The following is a 17,029-nucleotide window of genomic DNA, read 5'->3' as shown; positions in this document are numbered from 1 at the left end:
TGCAGTGCACAACTGCGCACACGACAAGGAGACGAAGCAGAAGAACGAGGAAGATACAGCCATGGCGACGCCGACGACGAGTAAGATGAAGAAATACGCTTGTAAGTTCCAAGCCGCAGCTGCGATTGGACCTGGATAGCCTCCGGGAAGAAGTAGAGGACTACCAAGTGCTTGGCAGTGAAGATCTTCCTCAGGAAGCAAAGAGGGGGGGTTACCCACATATGCGGTTTCTCATAGTCATTCACATCGACGTCCCTTATGTGGGCTCTGTACCGAGGATGTCGTTGTGGCTTGTACAGCCCTTTGAGACTTTTGTGATTTAGGGCTATATAAATAAACATTGATTGATGTATTGATTGATTGACCGGTTTTGGGCCATGCTAGGGAGAGATGGAAGATTCCAAACTCTAGTGCATTTGATGAAAGCACTTTTGTGCGTTCCACACAGCAATGCATCATCAGAGAGGGTGTTTAGCATGGTTAGAAAAATAGTGACAGAGAATAGAACAAGGATGGACAATTCAACCCTTAACTCAACAATGAGTAGATGCGTGTGTATATGTGTAAATAAATGAACACTGAAATTCAAGTATTTATTTTATTTATTTTTATATATATATATATATATATATATATATATATATGAAATACTTGACTTGGTGAATTCTAGCTGTAAATATACTCCTCCTCTCTTAACCACGCCCCCACCCCAACCACACACCCCCTCCCGAAATCGGAGGTCCCAAGGTTGGCAAGTTTGACATGATCACACAGACATGACAAGCACATACTGGCGCCATCTTGCATCTGAGCATTATGTGCGTGCGTCCTCTGCGACAGTGTTTTCTCCCTGTCAGACAGCAGTTTCGAGCGCTTCCGTATGGAGTCTACTTGTCACGGCCCATGCGCAATCCCTTATTCTCATTCCCTCCGCAGCAAGCGGCGCCAGCAGCTCCGCTAGAAGCGCCTCGGGACACACCACACGGACAATCGACAATCAGCGCAACTGGATCTGATGAGGGCCGACGCCAGACCAGCGGACCCGAAGATCCAGTGCCAGAACGTAGTTCACTCTTTGTAGTAAGCATCCCGTCTCTGGCTTCCCTTCGTACCTGCTCTCTGTGTTTTCCCTCTGCCCGTGTCTTACATGTCTTCTGTGTTCCCTGCAGTATTCCTTCCGTCTCCAGTGATCGAGATGTGCGCCTCGTTTTATTGGACTTCCCTCTGGATTTTGGACTGCTTCCCTTGATCCTCAACCCCCGCTTGGACACGGACTTTGACGCTTCTCTCCAACCCCCGACCTCTCACTTGCTCACAGACTTCCTTCTTGCCTTGCCCTCTGGACTTTTGGACAATTCATCCAACACGCACAAACAACACCCTCTGGTAACATTTACATTGCTAATTCCTCACATCGTCTTACACCACACACCATTAGTAGCATTCACACCAAAACATGTTCAATAAAGAGCTTTATCCTATCGTTGTGTCGTTTCCTTCCCCCGGGGAACGTAACACTACTGACAAATAGTAGTTCAAATTGTACGCTACTTTGTATTAGAAATGGCAACAGCGGAGGATGCATGTGCATGTACGAGCCAGCCTGCCCCACAACAAGCAGGTTTCCACAACTCATATGGAAACCCTGTTTCCATATGAGTTGGGAAATTGTGTTAGATGTAAAAATAAACGGAATACAATGATTTGCAAATCATTTTCAACCCATATTCAGTTGAATATGCTACAAAGACAACATATTTGATGTTCAAACTGATAAACATTTTTTTTGTTGCAAATAATCATTAACTTTAGAATTTGATGCCAGCAACATGTGACAAAGAAGTTGGGAAAGGTGGCAATAAATACTGATAAAGTTGAGGAATGCTCATCAAACACTTATTTGGAACATCCCACAGGTGAACAGGGAAATTGGAAACAGGTGGGTGCCATGATTGGGTATAAAAGTAGATTCCATGAAATGCTCAGTCATTCACAAAAAAAGATGGGGAAAGGGTAACCACTTTGTCAACAAATGCGTGAGCAAATTGTTGAACAGTTTAAGAAAAACCTTTCCCAACCAGCTATTGCAAGGAATTTAGGTATTTCACCATCTACAGTCCGTAATATCATCAAAGGGTTCAGAGAATCTGGAAAAATCACTGCACGTAAGCAGCTAAGCCCGTGACCTTCGATCCCTCAGGCTGTACTGCATCAACAAGCGACATCAGTGTGTAAAGGATATCACCACATCGGCTCAGGAACACTTCAGAAACCCACTGTCAGTAACTACAGCTGGTCCCTACATCTGTAAGTGCAAGTTAAAACTCTCCTATGCAAGGCGAAAACTGTTTATCAACAACACCCAGAAACATCGTCGGCTTCGCTGGGTCTGAGCTCATCTAAGATGGCCTGATAGAAAGTGGAAAAGTGTTCTGTGGTCTGACGAGTCCACATTTCAAATTGTTTTTGGAAACTGTGGACGTCGTGTCCTCCGGACCAAAGAGGAAAAGAACCACCCTGATTGTTATAGGCGCAAAGTTAATGGTATGGGGGTGTATTAATGCGCAAGACATGGGTAACTTACACATCTGTGAAAGCGCCATTAATGCTGAAAGGTACATACAGGTTTTGGAGCAACATATGTTGCCATCCAAGCAACGTTACCATGGACGCCCCTGCTTATTTCAGCAAGACAATGCCATGCCACGTGTTACATCAACGTGGCTTCATAGTAAAAGAGTGCGGGCACTAGACTGGCCCGCCTGTAGTCCAGACCTGTCTCCCATTGAAAATGTGTGGCGCATTATGAAGCCTAAAATACCACAACGGAGACCCCCGGACTGTTGAACAACTTAAGATGTACATCAAGCAAGAATGGGAAATAATTCCACCTGAGAAGCTTAAAAAATGTGTCTCCTCAGTTCCCAAACGTTTACTGAGTGTTGTTAAAAGAAAAGGCCATGTAACACAGTGGTGAACATGCCCTTTCCCAACTACTTTGGCACATGTTGCAGCCATGAAATTATAAGTTCATTATTATTTGCAAAAAAAAAACAAAGTTTATGAGTTTGAACATCAAATATCTTGTCTTTGTAGTGCATTCAATTGAATATGGGCTGAAAATGATTTGCAAATCTTTATATTCCGTTTATATTTACATCCAACAAAATTTCCCAAGTCATATGGAAACGGGGTTTGTAAAATCTCTGCCTTGGTTTGATTTGACCTTTTCGAGACTTATGCAGATCCCAAATACACAACAACAGATACCAATAGGTAAGAAACTTCGCTTTTTGCATAATAGGTCCCCTTTACGAAGACAATCTTAACGCTTAAAGGTTACTTTATTATAGGACGGGATCACTCCTCACACAAGCTTTTCTGCATACAAACAACAAACTCTTCTCAGCCAAGTCAGATGGGACCTCTTGTCTATCTGCTGGATTATCACTGCAGAATCCAATTGAGTCAATTACATTACGGGTGCTTTAATTAATAATTATGTCTGCATTTCTGCCTTATCTTGCGTCCCTGAACAACTCGTCTGGGGAATCGTCAACCATTTGGCGTCTGCCATAAATGAAATTTAATAAATACACAATCACTGGGCGCTCTATGTGAATTATAATTCCATTTAAAACAAGAGATTGTCATTGAGTTGCAGTTGTATAGAACTGTGCTCCGTTATACTAAGGCCCCATTTACACTAAGCCGGATAAGGTTATCCAGGGTAAATCCCACTTAACCTTATCCGTGTCCACACACAACAATGCCACCGTTTAGGACCCCCTCGCCCCTTCGTCCGCCGGCGCAAGGCGAACTAATATGCATGCGCGGAAAATGCACACGTCATAGTCACCTCCAGTGTTGCTTTGTATGTAAGTTCTTAAATGCAACTTGTCTGAACAATATCCAGTGTTGTAGTAGTTCAATTAACTGGAATCCAGTGTGCTGTGGGGCCCTATTGTAGTGAATCACACCTCAAATCTTTATTAGACACATAAACAATGTGATAAAGAACCTTTCACATCAATCAAATTAGGGATCTTGCCTTCACCTTCATTGTCCATTCCTTTTTGGTGACTTTATATACTCTGGACCTAAACGTTGAGTCCGCGACATACATGGCGGACAATAACTGATCCGTAGTTAGTCTTCCCTCGACGGCCAGGTAATCAAAGCACACGCTACCTTTTTTATCACATCCACGGGAGCCCGCATTCTCGTTGTCTGTCCTTCGACAAATGGACAAAGTCTTTCGCTAAGTAGAATCACATTTGAAAGTTCTCTTGCCGTCTGAGAAGTGTTGTATCCCAAATAGCTGCAATCGCTTTCTCTTAAGGTATTCATGTGTGATTTGCACAAGTGTCTGTACATGTAGAAGAATGAGATACACGGGCATATCTGGATGACTCACTTCCATATTTCCAGTAGTTATGTCCGAGTTACGAAACCGTTTTATTATCAAGCTGGCTGTGGCGCGTTCTTTCTGACGTCACTTCCTGTGCGGGGCGCGATCTTTCTGCCGTTACTTCCTCTCCAAACTCAGTTTGTAAACAATCAATGAGTCCATACAAAGCTAAGAGCCGGAGATTCAAGAAATACACGGCGCACTTACCCGTGTAAAAAATTGTCCGAAGATGGGAACCTTAAACCCTGGTTGAGTGTGGATGAAACGGGGCTTAGGCTAAATAGTTATTTGTTTAAGAGGTTAAACGACTTAGTGTAGACATGGCCTAAGAGGTCATTGTAGTATTTTGGTCAGCTCATGCTGCTGTTAGGGTAAATACAATGTGATAGTTCAATACCACTCCCATGATAAATATGCACTGGTCATATCATTGTCCGTGTAAAGAAACAATTTGATCCTTGTATTGGGTCTTATTATAGTGTATTGATTGTGCAGGAGTCCCTAATAGTCTAGCTACTAGCTTCTACTCATTGTTATTCATGGCTTGGGCTGTCGTAAATTTGGTGGCACTTTGCACAAATGTAACGACTTGGCCATTTTCAGGGAGCCTCATGGGTGGCCAGACGTTTGCATAGTGAAAATATGTGGCAGATAATGAAAATCTAAACCCAGCAGCAGGATCCCTCACAACGTTTCCTGAAATGTACCAGAAAGCCATTTTGACCCACACCTGGTAGTTTCACACATTTGCTGTAAATCTTATTGGAATAAAAATATATGCATCCATGGAAATCATTGCAAACAGACTGGAAAGTAACACAATGATGATGTTTACTTTGGATAATCATTCAACACGATCTTTGTAATTGGGATTGTAGTTGGCAGTTTTAGCTTTTCCAGTTTCACTTCAGTCTCCACAGCTGGATTCAAGAAGGTGTGGTGTCGTTAACATAACGGAGCCAATGCTATTATTCTGAATGACATGAAGTGACACATGGAGCCTTATCTGTCAGCTCCAGACACCTCCGGAAAACATTCACTTTGAAGGTACAGTATATTAAGAATGGGCCGCACTCAGTGATTTCCATTGTGGAACTGTCATAGGATGCCACCTGTGCAACAAATCCAGTCGTGAAATGTCCTCGCTCCTAAATATTCCAAAGTCAACTGTCGGCTTTATTATAAAAAAAAGTGAAGAGTTTGGGAACAACAGCAACTCAGCCGCCAAGTGGTAGGCCACATAAACTGACAGAGGGGTCAGCGGATGCTGAAGCGCATAGTGCAAAGACTTTCTGCACAGTCAGTTGCTACAGAGATACAAACTTCATATGACCTTCCAATTAACCCACGTACAGTACGCAGAGAGCTTCATGAAATGGGTTTCCATGGCCGAACAACTGCATCTAAGCCATACATCACCAAGTCCAATGCAAAGCGTGGGATGCAGTGGGGTAAAGCACGTCGCCACTGGACTCTAGAGCAGTGGAGACGCCTTCTCTGGACTGATGAATCACGCTTTTCCATCTGGCAATCTGATGGAGGAGTCTGGGTTTGGAGGTTGCCAGGAGAACGCTACATTTCAGACTGCACTGTGCCGAGTGTGAAAATTGGTGGAGGAGGAATTATGGTGTGGGGTTATTTTTCAGGAGTTGGGCTTGACCCCTTAGTTCCAGTGAAAGGAATTTTGAATGCTCTAGGATACCAAAACATTTTGGACAATTCCATGCTCTCAACCTTGTGGGAACAGTTTGGAGCGGGCCCCTTCCTCTTCCAACATCACGGTCCATAAAGACATGGATGACAGAGTCTGGTGTGGATGAACTTGACTGGCCTGCACAGAGTCCTGACCTGAACCCGATAGAACACCTTTGGTATGAATTAGAAAGGAGACTGAGAGCCAGGCCTTCTCCACCAACATCAGTGTGTGACCTCACCAATGCGCTTTTGGAAGAATGGTGGAAAATTCCTATAAACACACTCCGCAACCTTGTGGACAGCCTTCCCAGAAGAGTTGAAGCTGTAATAGCTGCAAACGGTGGACCGACATCATATTGAACCCTATGGGTTAGGAATGGGATGGCACTTCAAGTTCATATGTGAGTCAAAGCAGGTGGCCAAATACTTTTGGCAATATAGTGTATGAAGCCCAATTCTGATTTTTTTTGTCCAAATCTTGACATGCACACAAAATGCTACTTTAATTTGTGTCTAATGCAGGGGTCCACAAGCATTTTGACTCGGGGACTACATTGGGTAAAAATAATTTGGCTATCAATTTGTGTGTGTGTGTGTGTACATATGAGAGACAAGTGGTAGAAAAAAGATGGATGGATGGAGACATATAAATAGATATATTTAAATAAATATATTAGGGCTGTCAAAAACATTTCAATAATGGCACACATTTTTTTAATGGCCGATTAACGCACACGCATCCATTTTGACACTCAGGCAGTGCCGTTGCGGGGGAACTTGGCTGCAACGCACTTGTTACAGTCATTTACCTTATGGAAAATATCAGGTTCAAAGTACGTGGGTTCTGAGCCGAGGATGTCCTTGTGGCTTGTGCAGCCTTTCGAGACTATTGTGATTAATGGCTATATAAATAAACTTTGATTTGATTTGACTTTGGCCCCTTCTACACTAAGCCGGCTAAGGTTATCCAGGGTAAATAATGTGATAAAGAACCTTTGACAACAATCAAACTAGGGATCTAGATATCTGGTCAGGACACTCATCACTCTTTTGCCTTCACCTTCATTGTCCATTCCTTTTTGGTGACTTTATATACTCTGGACCTAGACGTTGAGTCTGCGACATACATGGCGGACAATAACTGATACAGTCTGCTTTGCCAGTCCAAATGTATTCGCCGTTTTCCGTAGTCTTCCCTCGACGGCCAGGTAATACAAAGCACAAGCTACCTTTTTTTATCACATCCACGGTAGCCCGCATTCTCGTTGTCTCTCCTTCGACAAATGGACAAAGTTTTTCGCTAAGTAGAAGCACAGCTGATCTGGACATTGGAAAGTTATCTTGCCGTCTGAGAAGTGTTGTATCCCAAATAGCTGCAAACTCTTAAGGTATTCATGTGTGATTTCCACAAGTGTCTGTACATGTAAAGAATGAGAAACACGGGCATGTCTGGATGACTCGCCTCCATATTTCCAGTGGTTAGCTCCGAGTTACGAAACCGCTTTATTGTCAAGCTGGCTGTGGCGCGTTCTTCTGACGTCACTTTCTGTGTTTTCCGTAGTCTTCCCTCGACGGCCAGGTAATACAAAGCACACGCTACCTTTTTTATCACATCCACGGGAGCCCGCATTCTCGTTGTCTCTCCTTCGACAAATGGACAAAGTTTTTCGCTAAGTAGAATCACAGCTGACCTGGACATTGGAAAGTTCTCTTGCTGTCTGAGAAGTGTTTTATCCCAAATAGCTGCAATCTCTTAAGGTATTCATGTGTGATTTCTGTACATGTAAAGAATGAGAAACACGGGCATGTCTGGATGACTCGCCTTCATATTTCCAGGGGTTAGCTCCGAGTTACAAAACCGCTTTATTATCAAGCTGGCTGTGGCGCGTTCTTTCTGACGTCACTTCCTGTGTGGGGCGCGGTCTTTCTGGCGTCAGTTCCTCTCCGAAATCAGTTTGTAAACGATCAATGAGTCCATACAAAGCTAAGAGCCGGAGATTCAAGAAATACACGGCGCACTTACCCGTGTAAAAAATTGTCCAAGGAGGGGAACCTTAAACGCTGGTTTAGTGTGGCTGAAACGGGGCTTAGGCTAAATAATTATTCGTTTAAGGGGTTATCCGGCTTAGTGTAGAGTCAACATAGCCTTTGACAAATATTTAATGCTCTACGGTCATTGACTAACAAAAATGACTAACAATAGCGACTGGCTCGTACATGCACATGCATCCTCTGCTGGTGTCATTTCTAATACAAAGTTGTCTATAGATAGAATGTATATCTGTCAGTAGACGTGCTATGGAAGAGCTGAAAACTACAACATGGACTGGCGGGGAAAATAGGCAGTCGAAGTGGAGCCAAATTTAGAAGACCGCCCACAAAACGGCACATCCTGAAGAGACGGTCAAAGTTATGTAAAACATAATTTAAGCTACCTTTTGACCAAAGAAACAACATGTCGAAAACAAATTATAATATGACCCTGTGGAAGTCCTACTAACAGACACGGCACCGGAGCCAAGCGTGCAGGTTAAACAAGGTTTTAATGATTTCCAGCAACAAAAGTTCTCTCTCCTAGTAGAATGTGACTTTTCAGTCCCATCCGTATCCTCCTCCCCTCCTGCACCCGGCCGCTCACTGTTAAAGACAACAGATGATTAGATTAACACGTACCACCTGTGCAATTTAATTATCTCCCAGCTGTGTCTCGCAGTCAGCACATGCCACGCCCCATCTGATGGCGCTCTGTTTCCAGCACCAGGGAAAGAGGCGGTGACCTTTGCTCCTGCAAGCGCGCTGATCACACTCCCTCTCCACAGACCCATTCAAATTCCTTTGCTCTGATCAAAAAGGAGTAATTCACTTCATAAAAAATGTATCAAACTTCTCGGTTTTATTTGTTTGCTTTGACAAAATAGAATAAAAAACATTTGGAGTCTTTTTGCATTTGAATGTTAAATACGCACACTCTCTTCCATGAAAATGTAGTTTGTTTGATCGCCGTGTGACACGTGTTCATGTTCCTTTTGTTTTGCATCTTTGCTTAGGATCTTATGTTTCCTTTGGGTTATTGTTGATGTCCTTCATTTTATCTCCGGAGATGCAGACACTCCCTGAGCTGGACTAAGCTACTGGAGGTGCAGCAGGTGATTCCAATCAGCAACCTTTTAATCACCTCAGCTGCAGCAGGAGAGAATTCTTTGTTTGTTTGCCGGAGATTCGTTGCCGCAACGTCCTCGCCCCCTTCTTTCAGCTTCTTCCTGCTGTTTCAGTAACCTCTTAGGCTCCCCTGCAAATTAGTCTCTAGTTTGTGTTATTCTTTATTTTTCGATATATTATATTTTATAAAAAAAATTTTTTTTGCACGGTAGCTTTTTTTTTTTTTTTTTGGACAGTGTAATAAATACACTTTTCGGTTCACGCTTATCCTGTCTCTGCATCCTGGGATCCATTAACTTTCCCGTTGAGGCCACAATGTTGCATTTTTGTGTGAATGAATATTTATTGTTGATATTCAACTTCAACTTATTATTCTTCTTCTCCAGATTTTGGCGCGCTTTACCTTCCACATTTTTCACCCGATTCAAACCGTTCCAACTACAAACCGGTCAGCCTATTCGGGAATCGCAGGCTTTCCCTTGACAAATTCCAAAAATTCCCATTTTTCCCATTCAAAATGAATTGGCCATTTTTCAAACTTCCACCATTGGCACATTTTTCAACCGATTCAAACCATTCCACCTTCAACACATTCCACATTCCACCATCCTGTACATTCAAACTACCAGGATTTTCCAGAATTCCTGCTTTTCCAAAGCCCTATTTCCACCTTTTTTTTCTGGCAACTACTTCTTCCACATTTTTCAACCCACTTCAACCGTTCCACCGTCAAACATTACTCTCAATCAGGAAAAAAAACTTAGTTGTTTTTTGAACTGGAAAAATTCCCGAACTTCCAGGAATTTTGTAATACCATTTCTCAATTCAACATGTTACTACTTAACCATTTCTCAATCGATTAAAAAAATTCCAACACCAACCATTTCAACTCATTCAGGACATTCAAGTTTTTTACCATTTTCAAAAAAATTCCCGCTTTTCCCAATTTTTTCTGAAATTCCCATTGAAATGAATGGGACATTCTTCAAAGTTCCACAACTTCCAAATTTTTCTTCTGATTCAAACTGTTCCAACATCAAAATATTAAGCCTGTTTGGGAATTGTGTGCTCTACTTCAACAATTCTAAAAATAATTCCCGGATTTCCCATAATTCCTTTTTTTTTTTTTTGCATTTTCCCCATTCAAAATTAATGAATGGGGAATGAAAAAGGAGGATTACCTCCAAATTCTTCAGGACAACCTAAAATAATCAGCCCGGAAGTTGAGTCTTGGGCACAGTTGGGTGTTCCAACAGGACAATGACCCCAAACACATGTCAAAAGTGGTAAAGGAATGGCTAAATCAGGCTAAAATTAAGGTTTTAGAATGGCCTTCCCAAAGTTCTGACTTAAACGCGTGGACAATGCTGAAGAAACAAGTCCAAGTCAGAAAACCAACACATTTAGCTGAACTGCACCAATTTTGTCAAGAGGAGTGGTTAAAAATTCAACCAGAAGCTTGTGGATGGCTACCAAAAGCACCTTATTGCAGTGAAACTTGCCAAGGGACATGTACCGGTAAGCAAATATTAACATTGCTGTATGTATACTTTTGACCCAGCAGATTTGCTCACATTTTCAGTAGACCCATAATAAATTTGTAAAAGAACCAAAATTCATGAATGTTTTTTGTGACCAACAAGTATGTGCTTCAATCACTCTATCACAAACAAATAAGAGTTGTAGAAAGTATTGGAAACTCAAGACAGCCATGCCTTTATGTTCATTACAAGTGTAACTTTTGATCGCGAATGTATATGCTTAGAATAGGCCGTGCAACTAATCATATCCTCTAAGTTCCAGTTGAAACTGGGTCCAAGTTCAAGTATACGCACATTGACTCTTATCGCCCACATTTTTGCCACTGTTGACGTGGCTTCTTTGCCGAGATCTGAAGGACAACACCAGATATGAATACGGAGTCCAGGAAGGAGAAGGCAGAGGAAGATTCCACGCCTGGAAGCAGACACCTCATTGCATATTCCTACATTGTGATATAAAGGACTGTCTCAGAAAATTAGAATATTGTGATAAAGTTATTTATTTTCTGTAATGCAATTAAAAAAACTAAAATGTCATACATTCTGGATTCATTACACATCAACTAAAATATTGCAAGCCTTTTATTATTTTAATATTGCTGATTATGGCATACAGCTTAAGAAAACTCAAAAATTGTATCTAAAAAAATTAGAATATTTTCTCAGACCAAGTAAAAAAAAAAGATTTATAACAGCAAAACAAAATCAAACATTTGAAAATGTCAATTAATGCACTCAGTACTTGGTTGGGAATCATTTTGCACGGATTACTGCATCAATGCGGCGTGGCATGGAGGCAATCAGCCTGTGGCATTGCTGTGGTGTTATGGATGCCCAGGATGCTTCAATAGCGGCCTTTAGCTCATTTGCATTATTGGGTCTGGTGTCTTTCAGCTTCTTCTTCACAATACCCCACACATTCTCTATGGGGTTCAGGTCAGGGGAGTTGGCAGGCCAATCGAGGACAGTAATGCCATGGTCACTACACCAGTTACTGGTGGTTTTGGCACTGTGGGCAGGTGCCAGATCATACTGGAAAATGAAATCATCATCTCCATAGAGCTTTTCAACAGATGGGAAGCGTGTAGTGCTTTCGGTTTCAAAATTATCGGTATCTGTTTCAAAAAGTAAAATTTATGACTTTTTAAAATGCCGCTGTGTGGACGGAGGGAGAAGTACAGAGCGCCAATAAACCTTAAAGGCACTGCCTTTGCGTGCCGGCCCAGTCACATAATATCTACGGCTTTTCACACACACAAGTGAATTCAAGGCATAAAGGTCAACAGCCATACAGGTCACACTGAGGGTGGCCGTATAAACAAGATTGCAAAGCTTAACGGGCTGCATGTGGCCCCCGGGGCCTTAATTTGCCGAGGTCTGGTCTAGAGTTTACAAACTGGAAATTCATAGTGTAAAAGTGAAGTGAAGTGAATTATATTTATATAGCGCTTTTCTCTAGTGACTCAAAGCGCTTTTACATAGTGAAACCTAATATCTAAGTTACATTCAAACCAGTGTGGGTAGCACTGGGTACAGGGTCTTGCCCAAGGACACAACGGCAGTGACTAGGATGGCAAAAGCGGGGATCGAACCTGGTACCCTCAAGTTGCTGGCACGACCACTCTACCAACCGAGCTATGCCGCCCCTTGTCTCTGCAAAAAATATCCTCTTCAGCTTCTACACAGACAGGTAAGAAGGAGAAGCAGCATGGTACCCAGATGCCTTGAGTTAGGTTTGTGTGCATATAACAAAATAAAATTAAAAAATTAAAAAAAAATACATAAAATACATTTGTAACCAGTGTTCGAAAAAGAGACGGTATAGTACCGAAAATGATTCATTAGTATCGTGGTACTACAAACCCCGTTTCCATGTGAGTTGGGAAATTGTGTTAGATGTAAATACAATGATTTGCAAATCCTTTTCAACCCATATTCAATTGAATGCACTACGAAGACAAGATATTTGATGTTCAAACTCATAAACTTTATTTTTTTTTTTGCAAATAATAATTAACTTAGAATTTCATGGCTGCAACATGTGCCAAAGTAGTTGGGAAAGGGCATGTTCACCACTGTGTTACATGGCCTTTCCTTTTAACAACACTCAGTAAACGTTTGGGAACTGAGGAGACACATTTTTTAAGCTTCTCAGGTGGAATTCTTTCCCATTCTTGCTTGATGTACAGCTTAAGTTGTTCAACAGTCCGGGGGTCTCCATTGTGGTATTTTAGGCTTCATAATGCGCCACACATTTTCAATGGGAGACAGGTCTGGACTACAGGCAGGCCAGTCTAGTACCCGCACACTTTTACTATGAAGCCACGTTGATGTAAAACGTGGCTTGGCATTGTCTTGCTGAAATAAGCAGGGGCGTCCATGGTAACGTTGCTTGGATGGCAACATATGTTGCTCCAAAACCTGTATGTACCTTTCAGCATTAATGGCGCTTTCACAGATGTGTAAGTTACCCATGTCTTGGGCACGAATACACCTCCATACCATCACAGATGCTGGCTTTTCAACTTTGCGCCTATAACAATCCGGATGGTTCTTTTCCTCTTTGGTCCGGAGGACACGACGTCCACAGTTTCCAAAAACAATTTGAAATGTGGACTCATCAGACCACAGAACACTTTTCCACTTTGTATCAGTCCATCTTAGATGAGCTCAGGCCCAGCGAAGCCGACGGCGTTTCTGGGTGTTGTTGATAAACAGTTTTTGCCTTGCCTAGGAGGGTTTTAACTTGCACTTATAGATGTAGCGACCAACTGTAGTTACTGACAGTGGGTTTCTGAAGTGTTCCTTAGCCCATGTGGTGATATCCTTTACACACTGATGTCGCTTGTTGATGCAGTACAGCCTGAGGGATCGAAGGTCACGGGCTTAGCTGCTTACGTGCAGTGATTTCTCCAGATTCTCTGAACCCTTTGATGATATTACGGACTGTAGATGGTGAAATCCCTAAATTCCTTGCAATAGCTGGTTGAGAAAGGTTTTTCTTAAACTGTTCAACAATTTGCTCACGCATTTGTTGACAAAGTGGTGACCCTCGCCCCATCCTTGTTTGTGAATGACTGAGCATTTCATGGAATCTACTTTTATACCCAATCATGGCACCCACCTGTTCCCAATTTGCCTGTTCACCTGTGGGATGTTCCAAATAAGTGTTTGATGAGCATTCCTCAACTTTATCAGTATTTATTACCACCTTTCCCAACTTCTTTGTCACGTGTTGCTGGCATCAAATTCTAAAGTTAATGATTATTTGCAAAAAAAAAAAAAAAAAGTTTATCAGTTTGAACATCAAATATGTTGTCTTTGTAGCATATTCAACTGAATATGGGTTGAAAATGATTTGCAAATCATTGTATTCCGTTTATATTTACATCTAACACAATTTCCCAACTCATATGGAAACAGGGTTTGTATACTACTACCGATACAACCCTAGCTCCATATTAAATTTATGACCACATACGAAAGAGGCGTGGGTCGCATTTGAAAAAAAAATCCTAATAAATCCTAATAAAAATCTGATACAGGTCACATGTGAGCAAAAACAATCAACAGTGCAGTGAACATACTGTGGCTTTAGAGATACTCGTATCACATACGGTAGGTAAGGTTGTATATTTGCCTGTGACAATCCTGTGTGTGACTGGAGCGTTAAGGAGTGGGACTATCTCGGACTAGCTGCAGTGTGCTCAAACAACCAGCAGGTAGCATCTGTGAGCAGATAATACTGGATCATCTCTTTCTCTTTCGTACTTATCAGGTTGGTTATGCATTCTTGACACATTTTTTACATACACTTAAAGTGAAGGATGAGGCGAGAACTAACCCAGAGCCACGTTATGTCATGCATGGAGTGATGAAGAGGTGGCATACGTGCATTGTTTTAAAATACAAACTTAAACACATCATTCATTGCTATAAAGGCAAATAAAAAAATAGAGGAAGCCAGCTCATGAAGAGGATTTTCCTGTGCGAGAATGAGATAATGATGCATGAGCTCACCATTTTCTGAATCGAGCGTCTCTGCACTGTCCGTTTGGCTTGCGGGAGGCCTACAAACAATAAGAAGTAAAACAAACAAACAAACAAAAAATAAAAAAACATATTTCAATTTAATCACATCACCACAGGACGCACACACACACACGCACACACACACACACACACACACTTGTATTTTTTACCTTCTTGAGACCTCGGAATAATGCCTACCTCTTTAGGACCACCCTTTCTAGATATATAAAAATTTGTATTTACAACATTAATAATATATACATACAAACCCCGTTTCCATATGAGTTGGGAAATTGTGTTAGATGTAAATATAAACGGAATACAATGATTTGCAAATCATTTTCAACCCATATTCAATTGAATGCACTACAAAGACAAGATATTTGATGTTCAAACTCATAAACTTTATTTTTTTTTTGCTTATAATAATTAACTTAGAATTTCATGGCTGCAACACGTGCCAAAGTAGTTGGGAAAGAGCATGTTCACCACTGTGTTACATCACCTTTTCTTTTAACAACACTCAAACGATTGGGAACTGAGGAAATTAATTGTTGAAGCTTTGAAAGTGGAATTCTTTCCCATTCTTGTTTTATGTAGCGCTTCAGTCGTTCAACAATCCGGGGTTTACGCTGTCGTATTTTACGCTTCATAATGCGCCACACACTTTCGATGGGAGACAGGTCTGGACTGCAGGCGGTCCAGGAAAGTACCCACACTCTTTTTTTACGAAGCCACGCTGTTGTAACACGTGCTGAATGTGGCTTAGCATTGTCTTGCTGAAATAAGCAGGGGCGCCCATGAAAAAGACGGCGCTTAGATGGCAGCATATGTTGTTCCAAAACCTCTATATACCTTTCAGCATTAATGGTGCCTTCACAGATGTGTAAGTTACCCATGCCTTGGGCACTAATGCACCCCCATACCATCACAGATGCTGGCTTTTGAACTTTGCGTCGATAACAGTCTGGGTGGTTTGTTTCCCCTTTGGTCCGGATGACACGATGCCGAATATTTCCAAAAACAATTTGAAATGTGGACTCGTCAGACCACAGAACACTTTTCCACTTTGCATGAGTCCATCTTAGATGATCTCCGGCCCAGAGAAGCCGGCGGCGTTTCTGGATGTTGTTGATAAATGGCTTTCGCTTTGCATAGTAGATTTTTAACTTGTACTTACAGATGTAGCAACCAACTGTATTTAGTGACAGTGGTTTTCTGAAGTGTTCCTGAGCCCATGTGGTGATATCCTTTAGAGATTGATGTCGGTTTTTGATACAGTGCCGTCTGAGGGATCAAAGGTCACGGTCATTCAATGTTGGTTTCCGGCCATGCCGCTTACTGGAGTGATTTCTCCAGATTCTCTGAACCTTTTGATGATATTATGGACCGTATGTTGAAATCCCTAAATTTCTTGCAATTGAACTTTGAGAAACGTTGTTCTTAAACTGTTTGACTATTTGCTCACGCAGTTGTGGACAAAGGGGTGTACCTCGCCACATCCTTTCTTGTGAAGAACTGAGCATTTTTTGGGAAGCTGTTTTTATACCCAATCATGGCACCCACCTGTTCCCAATTAGCCTGCACACCTGTGGGATGTTCCAAATAAGTGTTTGATGAGCATTCCTCAACTTTATCAGTATTTATTGCCACCTTTCCCAACTTCTTTGTCACGTGTTGCTGGCATCAAATTCTAAAGTTAATGATTATTTGCAAAAAAAAATGTTTATCAGTTTGAACATCAAATATGTTGGCTTTGTAGCATATTTAACTGAATATGGGTTGACAATTATTTTCAAATCATTGTATTCCATTTATATAGTATCGTTCTATTTGTGTGCTTTTAATTGTTCTGCAGCTTTCTTTATTACTTGCTTAACATATTTAGTAGTACTATTTAACTTGCAAATCACCCGATCTCTGTCTCACCACCCCTCCCGCAGCTAGCTAGCAGCTAGCTGCTAAGCTAACGGAGCTAGCACAGAGAAAGGCGGCGCCGGTCGTTCGGTCGGAAGGAAGCGGCTCCCCGCACACCGGGACCACGACTTCTCGGAAGACAGCAGGAACTTCACTCGGTGACAGAAAACACCGTGAGTATGGCTCCCTGTGCGTCTTGCACCTTACTCACGGAGAGGCTGGCTCTGCTAGAGGGCCGTGTCCGCCAGTTAGAGCAGAGTAATCTCGTAACTTT

At 41.9% G+C, this 17,029-nt stretch overlaps 1 protein-coding gene across 1 annotated transcript in view; it reads right to left on the bottom strand.

Moving 5' to 3' along the window:
* kif5ab (kinesin family member 5A, b) overlaps nucleotides 1-17,029 on the bottom strand; it is a 459,246-nt gene that overhangs the window by 23,380 nt on the left and 418,837 nt on the right. Inside the window, exon 26 of the mRNA XM_061937764.2 lies at nucleotides 14,827-14,876. Within this exon, the coding sequence (XP_061793748.2) occupies nucleotides 14,827-14,876 (50 nt within the window). The remainder of the gene's footprint in view (nucleotides 1-14,826; nucleotides 14,877-17,029) is intronic.

Source organism: Nerophis lumbriciformis, linkage group LG03, assembly GCF_033978685.3.
Source record: "Nerophis lumbriciformis linkage group LG03, RoL_Nlum_v2.1, whole genome shotgun sequence".
Taxonomy (NCBI): domain Eukaryota; kingdom Metazoa; phylum Chordata; class Actinopteri; order Syngnathiformes; family Syngnathidae; genus Nerophis; species Nerophis lumbriciformis.
The sequence above is the reverse complement of the archived record's forward strand: the minus strand, read 5'-3'. Positions and strand labels throughout refer to the sequence as shown.